At 43.2% G+C, this 22,401-nt stretch overlaps 1 protein-coding gene across 1 annotated transcript in view; it reads left to right on the top strand.

The window, feature by feature from the left end:
• SLIT3 (slit homolog 3 (Drosophila)) overlaps positions 1-22,401 on the top strand; it is a 260,861-nt gene that overhangs the window by 213,910 nt on the left and 24,550 nt on the right. The window contains exons 26-28 of the mRNA XM_009318576.1: positions 8,354-8,447; positions 13,844-13,981; positions 20,983-21,223. Of these exons, the coding sequence (XP_009316851.1) occupies positions 8,354-8,447; positions 13,844-13,981; positions 20,983-21,223 (473 nt within the window). The remainder of the gene's footprint in view (positions 1-8,353; positions 8,448-13,843; positions 13,982-20,982; positions 21,224-22,401) is intronic.

Below are 22,401 nucleotides of genomic sequence, written 5' to 3'. Positions count from 1 at the left end.
GAGAGCCATCACTGTTTTGCTTAGAGTTCTAGATCCAAATATAGAATTCCATACCTCCAAAAAGAGATCCTCTCCTCAGTCTCACTATCCTCTCTGCTGTCCCATGAAGAGGTGTCCAAACAGACGTAAATGGGCTGTACCAAACATGTACTTTGAATGGTTTTATGCTTTACTTGCTAGTTTATTTAGTTTTGTTTGTTTGCTATGACTTTTCCTTCTTCCTATCTATTTGATTTTAGCCAGAAGCAGAAATGTGTAGTGCTTACACACAAAAAAAATCAGGAAATATTTCAGGTTTTGCTAAGGATCCTAAAAAGCCTCAGCAAACAGTCACACCTCTTTGTTCTGAAATCTAAACAAAAAAAATTAGCGGCTTCTACTACTGAAAATAGGTCTTTTCTAAAATACATGGCATCCTATGGTGGGGAGGGGGGAGCAAGTATTTTAAAATGGTTTGTTTCCCTGGGAAAAAGCTGCAAGCAGTTTGTAGCACAGAAAAAAAATTTCTCAAAAAAAACCCCTAGAAACTATTTCTGGTTTTATGTGTTTGGAAGAGAAGGCTAAGATCTATTTTACCTTAGGGGGCCCTGTGGTGTCCTGTGGTAGATGGTATCTGAGATTTTTGCAGTTGTGCTACTTTTAGACAGAACTCTATTCACTGTTAGTGATTATGGTCCCTTTTTCTGGCGTATCTGACTGTGGTAATGTTGCATGGCCAAAGCCAAGCACTTAGTCAAGCCAAACAACTCTGGAAGAAAGAAGTTCTGTGGTGACTTGTGGCTGACACTCTTTGCTGGAGCTCTCCAGCCCATTTCCCATCACTAACCATTGTGAGACTGATTTGCAGCAATCCCTGAGATGGGCACCAGTGACAGCTGAATGAAGCTGAAGTGGATCATTGCACTGTAGGTTGCTCTTTTCCCCTTGTGAGTTGTTAACTACGTGTTTGATACAGGAACGGGAAGGTTTTAGGTAGCCTTGTGGTTCCACAAGGATATGGACTGCCTAATAAACACTGAAGGCTTAAAGAAGTACTTAACTATCAGCCTCTTTTAAAATTTCGGAACTTTAGCCATAATTTCCTCGAGACAAACAGAGAAAATTGCGGTCAAAGTTTGGTGTATTTTCTTCCTTTTATTTGAAGGAGTTCTGCCTTACATGGAAGTTTTTCAGTTTTAGTTACTTGGCAAATGTGAAGTGTGCTTACTTTCTGTGCAAAAAATAAAAAGGCACCCACATTTCCCACTTGTATAACTATGAATGAGAAGTGCTGGAAGAGCTGGAAGTTTTTAGCTTTGTTCAAGAGCCTAAGCCCATTTCCAGCCCTGTTTTATTAAGAGAGAACCACGTGTCATTGCCATCAGATTGGACTCTCTTATCTCATTGTAGTGGGACTGAAGAAGGAAATAGCACAGTAACTGGCAGTGCTGCAGCTTGTCTTTAGGCTCAGTATGGGTGTCATGTCATGTTGGAGCTCTGAGCTCCAGGATTTCCTCTGGTCATATTCCCATTTGTAAAATGTAATGTGTCATGTTTGGGGAACCAGATATACTGGAGAATTTCTCTTTGTTCATCAGGACCACAGTATATCTCTAAGAAAATGGAATCTCAGCTACTACTGTCTTAAAGGATGGGTGGAGTGAATATCATTCTCAAATGGGAGTCATGATTCATTAAACCAAATCAGTGAAGAAACACATCAGAGGATTAGAAGTTAACCACAAGCCCATTGCTTACCTGCTTACTGGCAGGTGGTGCATACTGCGTAGTTAATAAAGCTGGGAGGAGCAGAGTCCACCGGTGGACAGTCAGTGTATCCAGCACTCCAACACCACAGTGATGGCCGTGTTAGAACTGCCAGTAGGAAAAAAGTAAATCTTTCTGCATATAAAATATTCTTCAGAGACCTCTATTGGTTCAAAGACCATATTGGGTTTACGTGGCAAGGTTTTGGTAGCAGGGGAGGAGGGGGGCTGTAGGGGTGGCTTCTGTGAGAAGAGATCAGGAGCTGCTCCCCTGTCAGGACTGCCACTGCCCAAATGGTGATGAAAAAATGTGAGAGAAGCAACTATGCAAACACCAAGGTCAGTGAAGAAGGGGGAAGAGGTACTCCAGGTGCTGGAGCAGAAATTTCCCTGCAGCCCATGGAGAAGACCACAGTGAAGCAGGTTGTCCCCCTGCAGCCCATGAAGGACCACATCAGAGCAGATATCCACACTGCAGCCTGTGGAGGACACCATGCTGGAGCAGGTAGATATGCTCTGAAAGAAGCTGCAGACCATGGAGAGCCCACGTAAGGAGCAGGCTCCCGGCAGGAGCTGAAGACTATGGAAAGGAGGAGCCCATGTAGGAGCAGGTTTTCTAGCAGGGACTGTGTCCCTTCAGTCTGTTCCTGAAGAACTGCATCCCATGGAAAGGACCCACACTGAAGCAGTTCTTGTAGAACTGCAGCCTGTGGGAAGGACCCATGTTGGAGAAGTTCATGAAGGACTGTATCCCATGGGAGGGAGCCCACGCTGGGGCAAAGGAACAGCATGAGGAGGAAGGAGCGGCAGAGACAAAGCGTTATGAACAGACCGCAACCCCCATTCCCCATCCCCCCATTCAGACGGGCATGAGTCTACAGCGTGTCCGGTGTCCTATCTGCCAACCCTGAAAGGATGTCTCAGAAAATGTATGGCATCTCGGATGTGACTGGATGCACTAGATTGTGTGAATAACTGAACTGATCCCTAATACATTCCAGACAAATCACGTAATTGGAAAACATCCATATGAAGTAATATGGCTCAAAAATGTAGGGGGTCCAGCAAAATTAGGATCTATTCCAGGCACCATGGTTCTGCGGGATAATGCTATATGCAGGTTACCACCTTGTAAGAGCACTGGAATTTGTCTGGTTTAGTTCTACATACTGTGTTGTTGTGGCATTTGTGATGTTGAATATGATTTTTCGTACTTTGGCAGTGCATAGAACTGGAACATATTCCTTGTTCAAGATGCAGAAATAATGAAAGGATCATTATTTCTCTACTCAGATCTTGTTGTTTAATCAGTTATCCCTTTGTTTAACCTCAAGATAGAGATAATTGCTCCTTAATTCTGAAAAACAAGCCACTTTGGGAATCTCAATCTGGAGTCTAACTTCAGTTTCCCACTTAATAGGCCAAAACCTAATATGTGAAAACTCAGATATGAGTTTTTAAAGCATTAACACAGAATAAAAGCATAAAGTAACTTTTAGTTCTTTGCCTACTAAGTATTGTGGGCAGTGTTCATCAAGCAAGAGCCAATTTCATCAATAATCCAGACAGAGAATTCTGCTACAGTGCATTTCAGGTAATTTCTTTTATGTTTTGGTATGTAACATGGCAGCTGAGTGCATTTGCTACTGAAGGATTTTCACAGAGTTTCTCTGTTCTTCATTGCAAGTTGCAAGAGTTTGGAAGTAAAAAATTCATTTTTTTATTTTCTAAGATGAGCCTCAAATCTTTTTCATCAAACTCCAACAACATTCCTAACTGAATTATTTTCTTGGAGGAACATCCTATGTCTGTTCCACCCAACCATTTTTAGGTTCTGTGTTCTCCTGAAATTTCCAATTGGCACTGACTTCTTTTTAATAACAAAAGAGAGAAGGGGAAAACAAAATACAAACCCCGTTTCTTCCGATACAAGTTATTAGATATAAAATGAGTAATCTCTTATGAGAAAAACAGTACAGTATTTTTTATTAGCAGTAAAGAGTTCCATTCTGACTTACCTGGCAAAGTTCAGAAAATTGCAACATACTGTTTAACCACTCAAATATATATCTTCTCCCTGTGCAGCCTGTAAAAGCTTGCTCTGTGGATAAAGGCCAGGCTTTCTTCATCCTTTCTTCACTGTAAGCACTTTCCTTTTCTCGAGTAATATTGTGAAATTCTTGACAGCATTTTTGCTTTTAGTCTTCCAGGCCCTACAAAAGCGTCTCTCACATTAAGGATGAGAATATTTTCTATGTTGCTTTATCAATTATTTCATGAATACTCTGAACGAGAGAACAAAGTATCACCCAGCTGACATATGAAACAAAAAAACCTCATTGGTTGCTAATTGGTGGTCTAGATTGTCTTCTCAGAACTGCAGTTTTACTCACAGATAAGCAAGTAAAATACTATTACTGCATCCAATCTCTCTTTTACCAATTAAGGAGAATTAGTGTAACTTGGATCCTGGTTTTAAAAGTCTAATGTGGCATGAAATATATAGCTCTCATGACAGCACAGAACGGAAAAAAAAGAAAGATTATTATTAAACTGTGTGTAAAAGTCATCTTTATTGCTCTATTGTTGTTTTGGCTTCGTTCTGAGACGTGTGGAAGGCTACAGAAAAGCCTAAGCATGTTTCTTGGCAGCTCTTCATAAGCAGTCTTTCATAACAGAGCCCTGTGAAAAGTGAATGTGGAAAGCCCCATGAAATTCATGATTTTGCTGAAAAATTAAGAGCAGGAAAATGTTGCATGAGACCAAAAAATGTTTTTTTGAAAAGCAATGAGCAATGCTGGTGAAGGGGACAAGGGAAGTAGTTTCAAAGGGGCAGAATACCTTTTGTATTGTTTTGGGATTTATTGTTCTCTTTTTTTTTTTTTTTTTTTTTAAATGCATGAGGCAGCAGCAATGGAAGATCCACCTGTTAGTGTTCCACCTGTCAGTACAACTTGGTTTTAATCTGAAAGTTGCATTTTTTGTGGCAGATCAGACTGCTTCCTTCATCTGTCTAATGCTTGCTTCTCCTAAACAAGCACTAGTTACCAGCACATTACCACTGGCCTTAAGAAGTTGGAAATGCAGTGCCCACACAGCTGAGGATGTGCCTATCTTTATAAAGGTACCCTCTTCGTATCATACCTCAGTTCTACAGACCACAGGACATTATTGACCTAATACCTCCAGCTACTATGAAAAGTAAAATCTGATGGCATAAGTGGTTTTCCTCTTGTAAATCTGACATAGTCTTAATCTGTTCTTCACTGGGGTGCATTGCATGTTGATCTATTCCCTTCGGCTTTGATGAAAGAGAGTAAGTGTGCCTTGATGAAATGAAAAACATTATTTGGGATAAAAAAAATCGCTTAACCGATTAGAAAAATACAGTTGTTGATTTCCTGTCTTTTATATAAGCACTTCAGAAACCCTTGTGTACCCAAATTGGAGCTCTGATCTGAGAATACATAGGAGAGAGGAAAATGGGGAGGTTGGGTTATTTTCTACATTTGGGAAAGCATTGCACTGAAGTTTTCTGTTGTTTTAGCATGATCACGTATCTTCCACAAAGAGAATCAGTGCTGCTAGAAGTTGGCCTAAGATTAATGTCCAGTTTGTTTTTAGGTTCACATAGCTATCCAATGAGAAATTTGGACTAGACCTTTAATTGCTGCACAGAGAAGCAGCCCTGTGTCACTCCAAAAAAAAGCGGATCAGATTTTTCCTCTGATACTGACATTAAAGCGGCCAATGAATGTTGCACTCTCAGGTCTGAGGGCAGATTTTTTGGCCCAGATATTTTCTGAGTGAATAAAATATGAGAAAGTCTTTGTGTAGCTGGTGCCTTGGGTTTTGCATTTCAGAAAGTGTTTTATTTCCCTGGCATGCTTTCTGCAACATCTAGTGAACATTGGTGGAGCCTGAAATAATGTATCAAGAAGAATTTTCTTCCTGAGATGAGGCTGCTCTAGTTGCAAGGCATTCCCAAGTGAGCTCCCTAATGAGTGATAGATGGGAAAAATAACAGGAAGGATCCTTAAATGTTCCAAGTTTTGCATGAAAAATGATAAATTTTTTTGGATGCTATGTTTGGTACCTAGCCTAGAATTCTTCTACATTTTGATAGTGGTGCCTTCAGAATGACACAGTGAGTCATAATATTTGACATTTGGGGAGATTTTTACTGGATCTCTAAGCACTTGTCAAGACTGTTGAGAAGAATACTTTAAGAAGAATTATGATTTCCTTTGAGAGTTTATGAAACTGTTCTTATTTTTTTAAAGCCTGTTTCCTTTTCTTCAAAACAAAAAAAAAAAAAAGAAACTTCAAAAGTATGTATTGACCATTTTTAGTGAAAGGATAGTTGAAGGCATCTATCCACACTGTATCCAGTTATTAAACAGTCTTCCAAAAACGTTTCCAGCTTTAGATCATTGAGTTCTTTTAATGTCACCAGCCAGTTACTTTTTTTTCATGTTTATTTTCACATAAGATTCATAGCACGCAAGGGACCTGAGGAATACCGAGATGACAAACTGGCAGTTGTCCAGGCATTGTAGCAAGTTCTGACCTGCTCGTGTTCATGTCTGCCCAAAGGCCGAGGGAGTCGCTTTGCTTGTTAGTATTTGGGAGGGATGGTGGGATTGCTTAGTAAGCAGACCTATCTCCACTTCTGCCACCTCAAAAATGTGTTAATAGCTGTCCCCAATGACAGCTGTGTTCATATTTGTAAGACTTGAATGTCTCTGGTTGCTTTTGAGGAGTAACAAAGTACGTTGGCAAACCTCAAGCCCAGTGAATGATCTGTTTCCCTGGTTCCCATGGCTTTGCAGCATTCAGTTTCATTGGCATGTACTCCTTCCTGAGCTGGATACGTTCATTACAGTTGCCCAAGATTTGTCCAGGGCTGTAAGAAGACTTGGTAGTATTTAATAGTGGTGACTTCCTGGGATTCCTCGTCTCCAGATGGAATTGGTTGTCTTATAACTGATGCTATGGACAATAAACTGTCCACTGCAGATTGCCATGCCAGACTTCTCCGGTATTGCCAAATCCAGCCCACTAAAAGTCACGAGATGGCACGTATGACACATGAATACATACTCTCAAAAGCAGATATATTAGATGTTCAATGTTTAAAACAAAAAAAAATGTAATTTTTGCAAATACGTATTATACTTCCACTCTAATATGAAGAGTCAAATAAAGAGCTATGTAGCTTGTATTGTAAGGAAGCTGGAGAGGTAGGAGAAATCACCTGAAGGAGTGAGCTGGGGGTGTTAACAACTTAAACCATACCTGTCACCACCAGAGTCATCCTCAAAATTATTTTCTCGGTCATCGCTGCCAGATCACAAGACTGATAAAAGACAGACGGTTCTGATTTGCATTTTCTAACTGAATTTTGATCTTTGTGGTTTGCTTGGCTTGTGTTTTCAAGGGTTTCGCTGTAGCCACTAGAGTTAGAAATGTAAGGATTTTTGAAAATGGAGTTTCTCCCAGGACAGGTGGAGCTGCAGCTTCATGAAAACACTGCTAAAACATTGCCAGCCCACCAGTGCCTCCCACATTATCCTTTTTCCCACGCTATCCGCATGGCTTGTTGCTCATGTGATGGTATGTATCAAGTATAGGCACACAAAATATGCATAACCTTGAAACCCTGCAGATGTGGTCTTCTGATATAGCTGCATAGGGGACTTTGGGACTGTAGCTTTTGGGGGTTTCCGTGTTGAGAGTACCTGACCTTTGCTTTTCCTGCAAGGCTTTGGGAGGTGTGGGGTAGGTTTCTGTTGGTTTCTTGGGAAGGCAAAGATTTCTGTGGTCTTTGGCTGGATCTCAAATCCTGGGGTACTGAAGTGTGACCTAATAATTTAGGACTCAGAGAAGGGTGGTATTTAAATAAACTATCCAGTTTTAAACATTCTAGAACTATTAATTATTAAAATTTATACAAATCCAAGGAGGTGCATGGCATGTAACATGCCATACCTAGAAACAGCTGAGCTGAGCTTACACGTGATGGGTTTTTTTCTGAAAAGATATCATCGCCTGTGAGCATAATAGAGCTAGTACTTCTCTTATAAATAGTGAATGTTTTATAATTGCATGCAGTCCTAAAGCTGGTTCCTATTATTGAGAGTCGCAGAGGTTTTGGGGGGAGGGTTTGTGGGTTGTTGTTCTTTTCCAGAATGATGTCCAATCAGCTTCTTTGGCAGAGTATTAACTGCGGCTAAAATATGTTTCAGTGTGAAAATGTTACGGTCTAATGAGCTGCTTCGCTTTTGTGTCACTTTCTTGCTTTGATATAAGAGGTTCTGGGTCAGGAACTGCCCATTTGATCCTTAGTCTGTCTCCAAGTGGAGTTTATATGTCAGTACTTTTTATACCAGCCTTTCAAATTCATGTGATAGAAACAGTACAGTCACTATAGGTCAAGGCAGCCCAATTTAATGAAGTCTCACGTGCCCTCACAAGCAATATTGTCACTTCCTGCTTTTTGAGCTGTCTCCATTTGGGGAGATTCGCCATCCCTGAACATCATGGTTGAAGGCACTTCAGGGTTGTCCAAGTTGTGTTACAGTTTTATTGCTTTTCTTTTGCCTTAGGTGAACTGTGTGATGAGGTGATTAACCACTGTGTTCCTGATCTAAATCCATGCCAGCATGAGTCCAAATGTCTTCCCCTTGACAAAGGAACCAGGTAAGCATGTGTGTACATTGGTCTCCACATACTGGGCTTGACAAGAGTTGAACTGGCAATGAGTTTGGGGTAAAAATCATCAAAAATAATGCAAATAGTGCAAGACTACATATACTTCAGACCATGTCACATTTTAATTCTAATGCAACCATACATACTTTTCTAGCTTTCTGTGGTTTACTTGAAAATAATGGATGTACCTGCGGAGCAGAGAAATTATTCTGGAATAGAGCATGGCAAAAGGAGTACTTCTGGAACAGTTACTGCAAAGCATCTTATCCTGCCTCAGAAACTAAGGACAGTTTCCTTATGTGTTCCTTAGGGCATCCATCAATTCAAGCAGCGTAACAGGAGCCTTAACATGTAACTTGGCTCTCCTCCGCCCATGCTGGCTCAGTGTTTAAAATCCAGTCCCCATTCTAACTACTGAGAAGGGAAGGACAAACTTGGGGCCAGAGCATAAAGCTGCAGGTCAGGAGTCTTCTGTTGTATTCCCAATTTAGCTGTTGTCTTCCGGGATGGCTTGCAGTCTTGGGGTGCACTGGCAAAGGCCATCCCTGACAGCAGCGGGGCTCCTCTCCCCACACTTCCTCACCTGGGTGGCAGCAGAAAACAGCTTAGCTGGACGGCTCTCACTTGGGAGCCGCCGCCTTCCATTGGCTATAGAAGCGAGCCTTGCTCGGCTGATGTTAGATTTTGTGAAGTCTCCTGTGTTTGCATTTGCGTATTGGGAATGACACTGACTGTTTCACAGGGGCAAAGTAAAGCCTCGTGTTTTAAATGGCAGTAAAACATCTGGAGATTTGAGGGTTCGGGTGTTTTGAGAGGTGCATAGTAGCAGCATTCATCACTTGTCTGAACAGGGAATTTCAGAGCAATTTAGCAAAGAGAGACAGTCAACTGAAAAGCTCTATGGAAAGCTTGTCAAGAAAAGATCTTTGAATCAAAGATGTAAGAAAGGAGGACAAATTCAAGAGAGTTCAATGTGGTGTGAGCTGCATTCTGCACTTTACACTAAGGCTGTTTTCACAGCCACGATGCAATCCCGGGGCTCACCGATTCCCTCCTGGGAGGGAGGGTTGGGGTTTTGACGAGGGACGCCTTCACCCAGCACACCCAGCATGTCACAGGGGAGAGACAGTAGCACTCTTTGGTCTTCCTGGTAACTTGCAGTTGGTGTCAGATTGTGTCCTGTGAAGCAACCAGCATGTCAGAATATAGTGTAAACTAATACATAGAACATTTCAGGATAGTTCAAAGGAAGCGAACAAAAATTTTAGAGATGCTGGCTAGCTAGAGGGCAGCTGAATCTGTGCTGGACAGTCAGTCTGTACAACTCAAGTCTGTCTTTTGGGTGAAAAACGTCCAGACAGAAATGCTTCCAACACTTGAAGAAGATGAAACTGTTAAATGATTAGGACAGTTCCTGAAATGATGCACAGGGACTGGATAAGGAGGTGTGTACCGGTACATAAATAGTCCCTGATGTTCTTTCCAGCTTTCATTCCCAGTTAATCCATCACTCAGCCAATCCAGTAGCTACAACACGTTACGAGGCAAAGGCTTGTAACTCAAATTACCTTATGTTGCTAGACGTATGAAGGGATGGAGACAGCTGTGGTCCTGAATGGTTTTACCCTTGCTGGACGCATTTTCATACCTGCCACCCAAATAATTTGAGTAAATAAGACACTTCTTCTTGCTTGCTTGCTAGAAAAGTGTTCTTCACAGTGGGGCCATTAACCCTTGAGGGGAGCCTAAATAACTACTTGTAAGTATTTTCTACTACTGTTTGTTGCATTATTCTTCCCACTATTCATAGAATGCTAGACAAAAATCCAGAATTTCTTTACTTTTCTGTCTCATTTTGCTTTCTAGCAGGCCAGACTTGAGAGGTGAAGGAGCCTGCCCAGCCTTGAACTTAGATTTGTCCAAGTACTGCTTTTTCTTTCATACTTTAGTTGCACCAAACCATTCAGAAATGGGCTGAGACCCCTCAGCAGCTTTTGCAGTGATGTGTGGTTGCTGCTGGGTCTCATTAAAAACAACAACCTCTGGTCCTGTGCTGTTGCTGATCCCTTGAGCAGTTTGATCCCCTGACCTGTGATGTGCCATACATTTAGCACGTACTGGTGCAGTATAATGCCACATGCAAAATGAGTCAGGCTCATGCACCAGTCCTCTGCTCTGCTTACAGAGGCGGGGAATATGAATGGCAGGATTCAATCTTGGTCCTGAGCTGACCATCCACTTGTTAGGCTTGTGCCCTTGGCATGTGAGCAGGACACACCAGTGAAGAATATCCAAGCAGCAAGGACACCAGTCAGTCTCTGTCCTGCCTTCAGCTCTAGTCAGTTTGCAACTCTGCAGAGGGAGGAAAAGGTGACAAAGACAGGAAAAAAAAAAATAGGAAGCCAAGTTATTTATTGATATGGAAAGGGAAATTCCATTCTGGCCCTGCAATAGAAGCCATGATTCACGGCTTTAATACAATAGACATTGAGTGCACGCAGATGCAAATCCCGTTGGATAGGCCAACATTTTAAATACCACTAGACATGTTTTTGAGCTCTCTCTGGTACTGGGAATGTTGCCATCACTACAAGACTGTAGCAGAAAACAAGATTTCAACTGTACTGGTGTCAGATGGTCACTAGGAAATGAGATAACTGATCTAATCATCTAAATTACTCTCTTACCAGAATTTGAATATGAAAGTTTCTTCGCCTCCTCCTTTACTTCATCACACTTTTACTGATACTCAGTCACTTGCTGGCACTATGTGGGAGAGGGATGGAGCTAATCTGCCATCATTCCCCGGGGGGGTGGACCTTGGGTTTCTAGGAGGAGGCTGGGTGAGGCACTCATGTGGCTGAGTTTCTCACCTGCTAGGCTCCAGACATGCATTTTTTGATAGCTTCAGCCTAGATGTGACACACTAAGAGCTCAGAGATGACTGACCCAAAAGGAATTCCATGATTCTAAAGGGAAAGCCAAGCTTGGAAGCAAACTGGGCTATTTCAGTGTGTGCTTGGCTGCACAGAGCTCTTTGCTTTCTAAGCCGAAATTGCAGTTGGCTTTCCTCACTTCCAGCCTCCACATCTTTGTTGTGCTGTTACTACAGAAGAAGGGTAGCTTTCTGTATGCCATAAAACAAAATAAAACAAAAATCAACAAAAAAATACCATTTAACACAATGAAATTACTTCTAAAAAAATAACTTCAGGAAAGGAGCATGTTTTTCCATTCACTGTATTGATGTTGGAGCATGGTATAAATATACTTTATTATTCTAAAGCTTGGAATTATTACCTGACAGCTTAAAATGCTGATTTAATGCAGCCCTGCAGAGAAAAGTGGTGGTTCTGTCATTACTGAGATAGCCAATACACATCATAAAATTGATGCATGGCAGCGCTGAATAAGGAACTGCACATCGTTCATTATTACATCACTTTATATTAGGACTGCAGGGATCAATAAAAAGCAACAGGATTAAAAGCTGCCAATTCCCCCCACAAAGCCTTTTGATTGACATTATTTGCTTGCAGGTGTGACTAAAACGTTGCCAAAAAATGTTGCCTACTTCTTATGGTTTGGGGAAGGAACACTTTTTGCTCTGTTTTGTCATCTCCGTTATGTTAATCACAGTATTCCCTGAGCCACCAAGGTGTAAAAAAGCAATTCAGGCGTGCAGAGCTGGAACATCAGCCATGCTGTGGCTGCGGAGGGTCATGACGGGGGCCTCTCTTGTAGGGAGGATGGAGAAAATATATGCATCTACATAACATTATCCATCCGACAACCTGCAGGTTACTAGGCTTTGCCCTATTTCCTCCTTTTTTAGCTAGTCACAAGCCATGTTTTGAAATGGAGACTGAAGGTCACATTCTTCTCAGTACTTCAGCTAGATGGTTGCTGAAGTCTTGATGCTGTGGCAGCCGTTCACTGGTCATTAGCAAACACAGGACCCACCGTTGCACTCTGGCAAGTTTCCTCCAACTCGCTGCCTTGCACTGATGAGCTGGGGAGAGGCCAGGAGCCAAAACACACTGTCACTCGGAACCAAATTCAGCACAATAACTGCTGCCTGGAAAGTGGAAATATCTTTCCTCATCAGCTCCCATGTGTCCAGTTCCTCTGAAGAGGTTTTCCACAAGGAGCCTCCTCCTGCACTTACTCCCCAGGCTGCTGACAGTGAGGAGGAGGCCAGCAGAATAGGTTGGTGGAGCAATATTTGGTTCGTGCCTGATGCCGCCTCCCTTTACTTTGTGATGTCTCTCCTCTTTTGGCTCTTGGTGGCAAGCACGCTGGGTCCAAACAAGGGGCTCCAGCAAGAGCACAGACCTTTTTTTTATTGCTGAAGTTAACTGTAGCTCTTCCTTTGGTTTGGTTTAAGTGCGCCTTTTGTTTTCCAGATGTGCAGTAACATCCAGCTGGGAGGAGTAAAATGTGTTTTATGGACTAAAGTGTGTTCATGACTAAACATTGTCTACACTATAGATTCAGAAAGAGGCTGTTCAGCAATCCCAAAAGATCTGTTCCAAGTCAGAGACTTTGGGATGCATTTTCTATTGTCAGGTTATAAACTTCTGCAAGGCTTGTAATAGAAATGCTGATGCAGTCTTGGTACAACAAACTTGAGAATTGTATAAAATAAAATATAAAGCAAATGTCTGCAGGTTTGGGTACATCCCAAAGGTACACTCCAGGGTACATTGTGTTGCTCCTGTGAATGGTGTTACCCCACAGCAGCAGGTATATGCTTCGCCTGAGTGCCACCACAAGAAAGGACAGGCTTCAAAGACAGCTTTTCATAGTTGCAGCAACATTTGCTATGCCTTGCAAATGAATGACAAACAGGTGGTGGTCTCAAAACGGATGGTCTTTTCCTTTAAATTTGCTGAGCTTTATGGCTTGCTTGCAGATTGCTTCCATTTGGAAGGTGGAACCTTACTGTGCTCTGTCTAGCTGCACAGGGCCAACCTCAGACACTCAGCAGCGTGCAGACATTGGCAAAATCATAGTCTGAGACATCAGAGCAACTGCCCTTGCAGAATATTGCCCTTTGAGTCTGTAAGGTTAGGGAAGATATTGTCATCTTTAGCATAACTGGGAGACCACTATATGATCACCCTTCTCCACAGACTTGGCTGAGGAAAAGCAGTAGTATGGTATTGCTTTGCTCGGCTTGAATTTAAGCAGATTGCAGAACCTCACCTGCAGACAGACAGGAGGGACTTGAGCATTTCTGATGGCAGGAATTGTGCTTGATGTTTCCAAGAGTAATTGCTAACACCTTTCCATCTCAAATCAGATTGGTGCTAGGCTGCCTGTGTGTGCTATTGTTGTGAATGTTGAAACAAGCTATTAACAGCGATCTTCTTGTATTTCAGATGTGAGTGCTTGCCGGGTTACAGTGGAAAACACTGTGAAATAGATGATGATGACTGTGTGGGCCATAAGTGTCGCCATGGAGCTGTCTGCGTAGATGCAGTCAATGGCTACACCTGCATCTGTCCTCAGGGTTTCAGGTACGTGAGAGTCAGCTCCTCCCCCGGACTGTCTTCTGTACATAGTGTTGGGGCACTTTCTTTAATTGCTTTCATCCTCAGAGCTAAGCAGCCTCGAGATATGGTATCGATCTGTCATTCCTACGTGAATGGACGGCTCGGTGCTTCAAATCTTGTAGCCAAAGTAGGTCTTAACGAGTTAACCGAATACAGGGGATTGACGATTCTTGCTTTGAAAACGGCAATTTGCCTTTTGTGCAGTGCTGTGTTAGTTTGCCTGCCTGCCTGCCCCAGCCTTTCCTGGTAAAATACTAGGTAATACACTCACATAAATTATATGGAGATAATCTCTGCATGCGCGAGAGTGAGCAAAGGATAATAAAATTACATATATGAACCCTCAGACCTGGCTGCAAGAAAACATGAGTCTGAAGATTTTGTGCCAGTATCTCTGTGCCTGTTGGTGGATGGGCTCAGTATGATTTGGGCTGTAAATTTCCAGACTCTGATTCTGACAGCTGCCAATATATCTGACTCCTGGAAATCTCTCTGTCTGTCAAAGATAAGTGTGCTGCTCCAAATGGATTCACTAATCATTGCCTGAGGCGGGATATTGGCTTCCTTCCAGCTAAACCTTTTCTGTGTTCAAAATACACACATGAGACAAAGAAGGAGTACCTGAAAAGATAAGTCTTGACAAAGCAGAAAATGCATGAACACTTATAAATCATTTCCTCTGCTTTGTATCTGCAACTGTTTTCATTCTTCTTGCTTTCATCCTTGCTGGTTTTTGGGGTTTTTTCCCTCTCAACACACATTTTTATTGCAAAGCAGCCAGCCTTCCCTGAATAGGCATTGATATATAACATGATGTCAGCCCGTGGTTTCACAGAATCAGACTTGTTATTTACAGGATATCAGATATCCTCTCAATTTCAAATTCATACCCTTTTCTCCATGTTTCATTCTCTGCTTCAATCCTGTTGATGGCCTTAGGGATCTTGAAAATTGGCAACTGGCAAGGATAACAAGTGGCTGTCCCACAGTGGAATTGTAAATACTCAATGTTATCTAATTGTTAGGGTTGAGAAATGGGATTGCAAAGCCATATCTGGAGTCAAGGGTAACTTGAGCCTGTCATGAGATGGTAGTGACTGGGAGACTTCTGCTGCAGGTCCCCTGATTTTTAAGGCGTGTCAGCACTAGGCAGTGATGAATGTGAGGTTTTTCTTCCCAGGAAGGCAATGTCACAGTGTTTGGCAGAGATGTTTTGAGTTGTGACACAGTTGAGCGCAGCAGCAGGGATAGGTGGAAGACTGGCCTGGGTCTTCTCCTGTGTACCCAGCAGCTCTTCTGGCAATTTGGGCAGTGCCCTGGGTTGGCTGATCTCACACCAGGGACTTCAACAGCAGGATCTGGACCAGCCCAGCCTGCTCCCTTGCTCAAACTGGGGGGTCATTCCATTAAAAGTCCTCCGAGAAGAGGAAACATCTTTCTACACAAAGCTCTGAAACTCTACTACTAGCTTAGACAGCACTTCATAGCCCAAGGTAGACTTGGGCAAGCAAAGTAATCCCGCTGCCTGTCAACAGCAGAGCCAGGATTAACTTGAGGTCTCCTGCTTGCTTGCTTTTTTTTGCACTAGTCCATGCCACCTCCTAAATTTCCTGTGCGAGATGCAAGGGAGCAAGGGTCTTTTAGGAGAAAAACATCACAGTGGGCACTAACAGGCTCCCTCTGCCCAGGCGGAGAGCAAGCTGAAGCCCCTTGTATTCTCCATGCAGAATAGTTCCTGATCTTGTTTGATTTCAGGATTAAAATTCTGCTAACAAAATATGATCTGCTCATTATGCTTTCCGTGCCTCCAGCCTTTTGTAGTTTAAAGGCCTGCTGCTCTGAAGGGGGTTCTGATTTTTCTTTTCCCTCTTAAGATTGCAATTGCAAAGATGGTGATTGACAGAGTTCAGGCTTCTGACGTTCAGGGTTATAGACTCAACTGTTCACGAAGTGTGCCTCAGGCGCTGGGCTGTGCGGCAAGGAGGTAACTTTGCAAGTATTTGAAGGCTGCAAGTGTTGATGAAAAGGAGAGAACACAAGGGGTGGTCTGACAAAGGTAACTAGGAGACCTAAGATGATGATTAATAAAGTTTTTTGGCCAAGTATCAGGAATCATTTCCCAGCAGTGAGTTTCCAAAGTGACCTCCCAGTTATCTGGAGCTTATGCTGTTGTAATAACTGCATAGACCTATAACAATTTTATGGTTGTCACTATGCTGTACGTCAAAGCCACTTGGAGTCACACATTAATAAGGATGCTAAAACTTACATCCTTGCACGGTTGAATAAATGGCAGTCCGGTAATTCTTAACAATGTAGGGCCTCATATGCACAATGACGCACCTCTGATGGCAGCCCCAGAGAGCAATAGTACCAACATGCGCATCCCACCTTAGCATTTCCTATGCACTGTTCACATGTAGTTGTGCTCCACGCAGCACCTTCCCTTATCACTCGGCAACCTTTTGCGATTACATAATACGCTTTCTTCCTGAAAAGTTTTCAGTGTTTTCTTCCCAAAATAACATTCATTTACCCCCTGCAGATGAAAACATTTCTGAGAATTTGTGAACCCCATTGGATAAAACCTAACTTAACAAACCTTCCCTCTAGCAATCAGCCTCACAGTAGTGTTGTCCTAATAAATGTTGCTCTAGTGGGGAAGCACACATTAAGACTGCTGAGCTTAATAGAAAGCACTGTTCCTCCGTTGTGTAGATGCTTCAGAGCTCCGCACGGGGATAGTTTGCTGCAAGAAACTCAGCAGTGATTATTTAAATAAATGAGATCGTACCAGGCAGAACTGACTTGGCCAAGCTATGCAAGTCAGGCTGTGCTCCACAACCCACTGCTGGGGAAATAAATGGTATTATTTATTTCTAAAAATATATTTTAAAAAATATTTTAAAATAAAAAGAAAAGGCCTTGACAGACGCTGTTGCTAATGTAACTTCTAGATGCCAGTAGCAGGGCAGCTCCACTTGTAAAGCCACCCACTGAAGGGGTTTCGCAGCAAGGAAGGCTTGTGCAGGAGCCATACTGGGAGCTCAGAGAATCTTTCAGAGCAGCACCAAGCACAGACACACTGGCTTCTTGCAACATTTGCTTTCTGTTAGTGGAGGTTGCTGCAGGTCACATGGATTTTTTTTTTTTTTTTTTTTTAACTTCCATGAAATTAGAATTATATACACTGACTTCCCTTCTGCTTTCTAGTTGTTGTTCACAGACAAAACAAAATTATTGGCATTAGGTAGAACAAAGTTAACGGGCTGGGTTAGCAGTGCTCCTTTCTGCTAGTCACCTCTGGAAAACAATTACACCTGACATCAGGCCAGGGGTGACAGCCATCTGTGGGGTCGACCCTAGTTTGATCCCATTGCTGGCTCTCCTGACATGTTTGCCAGCCAGCCGCAAAGCCCTGCACTGGTGAGAGAGATCCCACACGTAATGAAACCAGGCTTGGAACAGGAAAATGCTCCAATCAGCCCACTTTAGTGCCTGGCTAGCAATGGGGATGTGGCGCTGATATGTCCTCAGCTCATCAACTCTGGCTGGGTCTGACTGCTGTGCTGGTAGGCAGCTACTACAGTAACTACCTTAACTTGGCAAGAATTGCTTTCTGTGTATCTATCTTCCCATGAGGTTGTTGCTATTTTTTAATATTCCCTGGTTTTCTTGGAAAGGGGAATCCAAACCACCTCTTGCTGAGTGGTGCTATGCCCCCCAAGGTGCTGCGCTCACCTTCCAGGAATGGGGTGGCCTGTGGGGCTCTACCGAGAAGCTGCACCAAAGGGTCTCGCTCAGGAAGGGAAAGTTAGTCTGTAACTAATTCATAGTTTAGGTGTATTCGCAAAGAAATGTTCCCAAGAACAAATTTACTTTGAGAAACAGACTGAGCAAAGACAACCATTTCCCATATGCAGTTATTCCCCCACACTGTACTGCCTGCCGTGCTCCCATTTTCACTGCTGCCCACTGTACTGACCCTGTACATCTCCTCCAAATACTCCTTGGAGCAAAGTAAATGAGGTTTATTGATTGCCAGCAGCATTGCCTGCCAGATTACCCTTTTGTGATACATTTCTTTAAATTAATAGATTGGCTTGTCCCTATGCAAGATTATGCTATTCTGGTAGAGGATATTTACCACTTGGCTGACGGTGAGTGGTTTGCTTCCCCCCGCCCCGGACCCTTTGCTGATAGTATTAGCAGCCTATGACTGTGCCCACTTACAGCACTAAGTGTCACCCGGGCAGTGAGGGGTGATAAGGGGTCCCTGTTAACTACAGCTCCCTGCCCCTTAGAGCAGCGAGGTAGCGATGGGATGGGCATGGGGAGGCTGGCTGTGAAACATCACTCCGTCCTTGTGGTGCATAAAGGAAGTTTAGGGCAATACAATGAGGAAAGTGTTGAAATGCAGTATATCCTGAAAAGTACCAAGAGGTGGTTCTGGCTGAGAAGGAAAGATCTGCACGTTTGTGTACATGAGCACAGCCAACCCCTAGTGACACCAAGGCTGGAGCAGGGCAGTCCCTGCAGGGTGTGCTCACAGGGCAGCAGCGAGAGGCCAGCGCAAGCGCTGTGCTTTAGGCCTTGGAAATCCCCAGCAGTGTTTTTCACCCTCCTCATGCTTATTCCTGTGGAACAGATTTTTGTTTGCCATACCCACATCACCATGTATGAGGCCAACACGGTGATTTGGGCAAAGTTAGGAAGCTGGTTAGGGTATTCCATGCTGTATAGTGGGGAAAGGAGAGCTTTTCTGGCCTTCTCCGAGGTGTAAATCCCAAATGTTTGTATCTTTCAAGGCGTTCTTCAAGTTCGCCTTTTGTAAAAGTAGTAATGTAAAACCCTGTGTCTCTTCTCTGAGACATGAAAGAAAAGCAGAGCAACTCCATTCCTTTTGATGCAGTTCAGGATTTAGCCCATTTTGTTGTGTATTTCTCTCTCTTTCATGTTTCCCAGAGGCAGACCAGGGAACAGGGACAGGGAGAGGTTTGGGCTCTCATTCCACATAGCGCTAAAGATAGAGCCATGGTACTCCGTGCAAAATTTCACATGAGAAAATGTAAAAGGGAAAGCAGTCATCTCGATTTCCTTCTGTTACAGAGGCAGCAGGTTCTGGTCTCTGTGGCTAAGCAAGATTGGTCTTGAGTATGTTGTGGCTGGTTTATTTGCTGTTCTTGCACGTCTTGTATCGGTACTATTTACTGTAGGGTAATGGCTTGGGTTTCTACTCTAATTGTATCTAGGAATGTTGCCTAGAAATTCACTGAGCTTCCAAGTCTCACCTGCTTTACTGGAGAGGAGTGAGGTTTTGGGCATTTTTTTGCTTTGTTTTTCTAAGAGTGCTATTATTCCACAAAGTGCTCCCTGAATGGCAGGAAATTCCTAGTGGGACGTGTGGGATTTCACTGTTCCAGGACTGGGCTGATGGGTTATTCACTGCATGAATGGGTCTGCCACAATCCTCTCCTGGCAAGCCCTCTGCCCCCGTGCTGACGAACGCTGTGTAACACAGAGAGATGGTGCAGGAGCCTGCGCCCACAGCCCTCGCCGCAGCTATCCCCGTGGTGTTCCCCGCAGCACAGCCTGACGCACGCTCCCTACTCACCAGCTACCAGTTTTTCATCATTTTACTGTATACACATTTTCGAGCAGTCACAGAACTTGGTGCAAAGAGTTTATGTTCTCTCATTATTACAGAAAGGGTTTGTTGGGTTTGGACAGTGGTTGTAATGAGAAATTTGGGGTATAGGTGCAGGGGCATGCCGTGTGCGGCCAGCCAGCCAGAGAGCCTGGCCCGGTCCCTTTGCAGTACCCGTTGGTTGCACAGACCCAGTGGGTGTACTGGGCAGAGATTTTTCATTTATTTTTTGCAGTTTAGTCTGACACATGACACCACTGTGAAAGACAAATGCAGCTTTTTGCACTTTCTCCCTTTTCCCTGCTCCTTCTCTGCTGGTGTCAATACGTCGGTGTAGCTGAGTCATTCCAGCAAATAACCCGTGAAGTGTGCAGCCATGCTGAATCCAGGAAGGCAGCCTGGGGACTGAGCCATCGCTGCTCCTGGGAGATGTACTCCTGGGAGATGCGGCCCAAGCCTCAGAGGTCAGAGGTTCCTACATGTGGGTTTTGCTCAGCCTCTCCTATAGTTAAGACTGACCCACAGCGCTTTCCTCCAGATCTGAATGTGATTCGAGTTCACAAGTACTCAGATCTGGCATTTGGTTTTCAGTTACCTCTGACTCTGGGAGATCTTCCTCTCCTTTGCATTTTTCTGATCCAGGACATTGCCAACCACAAACTCAGCTAAAATAAAGTTGATGATCCTGATGCTGTTAGAAACATCCAATTCAGGGCAGCTGCCCATCAAATAGTATGGTACCAGTGTATTGCTTCTGCGACTTTTTAGCAGTTGTCCATCTGTTGATGATACACTCACTGATATACAGTAAAGCAAGTGAGGAGGCTGTAAAAACCCCTAAAAATAGAGGATTTTCGCCTTGCTTACCACCAGCAGAGGTAGTCTCAAGTCACAAAGCCTAGGATGGGGACTTTTGGCTGAGGAGTGGTGCATGTTTCTGGATGGCGGGGTGAGCAGGTGAGGAAATCTCAGGTTTGGGCTTAAATGGCTCCCAGTTTTTGCTGGGAACGTCTGCACGGCACAATGTGGGACGAAAGCTATTTTAGACAGACTGCTGTATCTTGAAGAGCTAAATAACCAGTGCAAAGTGCAGTACAAATTGCTTTCCGTATTTGAACTGGCTTGTTCAGACCGAGTGTGGGAATTTCCATACAGCACTATGCTGTATAGCTTTCACACAGTAAAGTGAGCACATGGTAGCTGAATCTCAGAGTTGCTATTCCACAGTAGTAGTGTAATATCAGCATCGGAGAGTGCTTCCTTCCTTTAAAAAATGGTGATAATTGAGGCCACTTCTCCTTTCCTTTACCTTCTACAGTGGACTTTTCTGTGAAACTCCTCCGCCGATGGTCCTGCTCCAGACGAGCCCATGTGATAACTACGAGTGCCAGAATGGGGCCCAGTGCATCGTCGTGCACCATGAGCCCGTCTGCCGCTGCCTCGCTGGCTTTGCTGGGCAGAAGTGCGAGAAGCTCATCACGGTCAACTTTGTTGGGAAGGATTCCTATGTGGAGCTGCCATCAGCCAAAATTCGCCCTCAGGCAAACATATCCCTCCAGGTATGTCACGCAGAACATCAGTTGCCAGCCCAGTGCTCTTCTAAGCAATAATACATATACACGTATATATTTTTTTATTCTGAAGGAACAGGGTCTGTTGGCCAAGATGCTGGCAAAGTTAGAGACAACTTGTGAGCCACTTGTCTCCTCTAAAATTATTGAAACATTAAGGAGCAACTAATGCACCACTGTACCGTTGTGGACACATATCCTGCCTCCAGAACCTCACCGCTCTTATTCCCAGCCTGGCAGTGTAACTAGAGATGATTCAGCAAACCTCCTTGTCGTCTTACTGATTTACAGCATTGTGTTTCATCCTGTAGAAATTAGTGCTTAATGTTAGGAGACTTATTGAAAGAGGCTGCTCTAAATGGCCTTCCCAGGCAATATTTTGCTTACTCTTTTACTGTGCACATTCAGTAGATAAAAGGCCTGGGATTTTGTTACGGTCCTGTTGTTACGCCTAAATTTGGTTTGAGGTCTAAGGCTCGGAAGGCAATGGAAAATAAATATTAAAGGTGCCATGCCACTACTGTCATCTTTGTGGTTGTGGATCAAAGGTATTTTGGATACTTAGTCCAATATGATATTTAAGCGATTTGGAAATTATTTGCACTCCCAATCTAGTAGGCATTAAAGTGATCTTTTTTTCCCCTAATATCCCAAAGTAAATGAGGGAATAATTTCTAGCTTTGTACGTTTTCTAATAAAGAGATGCATGGAGCACATGTATGACATGACACACCCTTTCTTAGACCACTGATTGTTAATCTGGACTATTTCTATACCTGCAAATGAAGTATAATATTTCAAAAGATGTGAGAAGGAAAATCATCCCTGTATGTTTATTTTATTGCATTTATTTTCTCAATTTGAAGAGATTGTGTTCCACAGTTGGAAATCATATTCTAGGCTTACTTGATGGAGTTTGGTTGTAATTAAAATACCAATGTCAAGACATGGGAAAAAGGACCAAATTTCCACATTAGGAATAGATTTTTAAAGGGTGGTTCCTGCAAAGTTTAGTCTGATGAGAAAATTCCATAATTCATCTATAACTTCTCAATAGCTTGAGTATACAGTTCATATGAAAATGAAGCTGATTAATGTATATTTGAAACTCCAGGTTTTCTTCAAAATTCCCTTTTATTTAGTATCACAAAAGAGATTCTAAAATA

This window comes from Pygoscelis adeliae, unplaced genomic scaffold (genome assembly GCF_000699105.1).
Source record: "Pygoscelis adeliae isolate BGI_AS28 unplaced genomic scaffold, ASM69910v1 Scaffold42, whole genome shotgun sequence".
Classification (NCBI taxonomy): Eukaryota; Metazoa; Chordata; class Aves; order Sphenisciformes; family Spheniscidae; genus Pygoscelis; species Pygoscelis adeliae.
The sequence above is the reverse complement of the archived record's forward strand: the minus strand, read 5'-3'. Positions and strand labels throughout refer to the sequence as shown.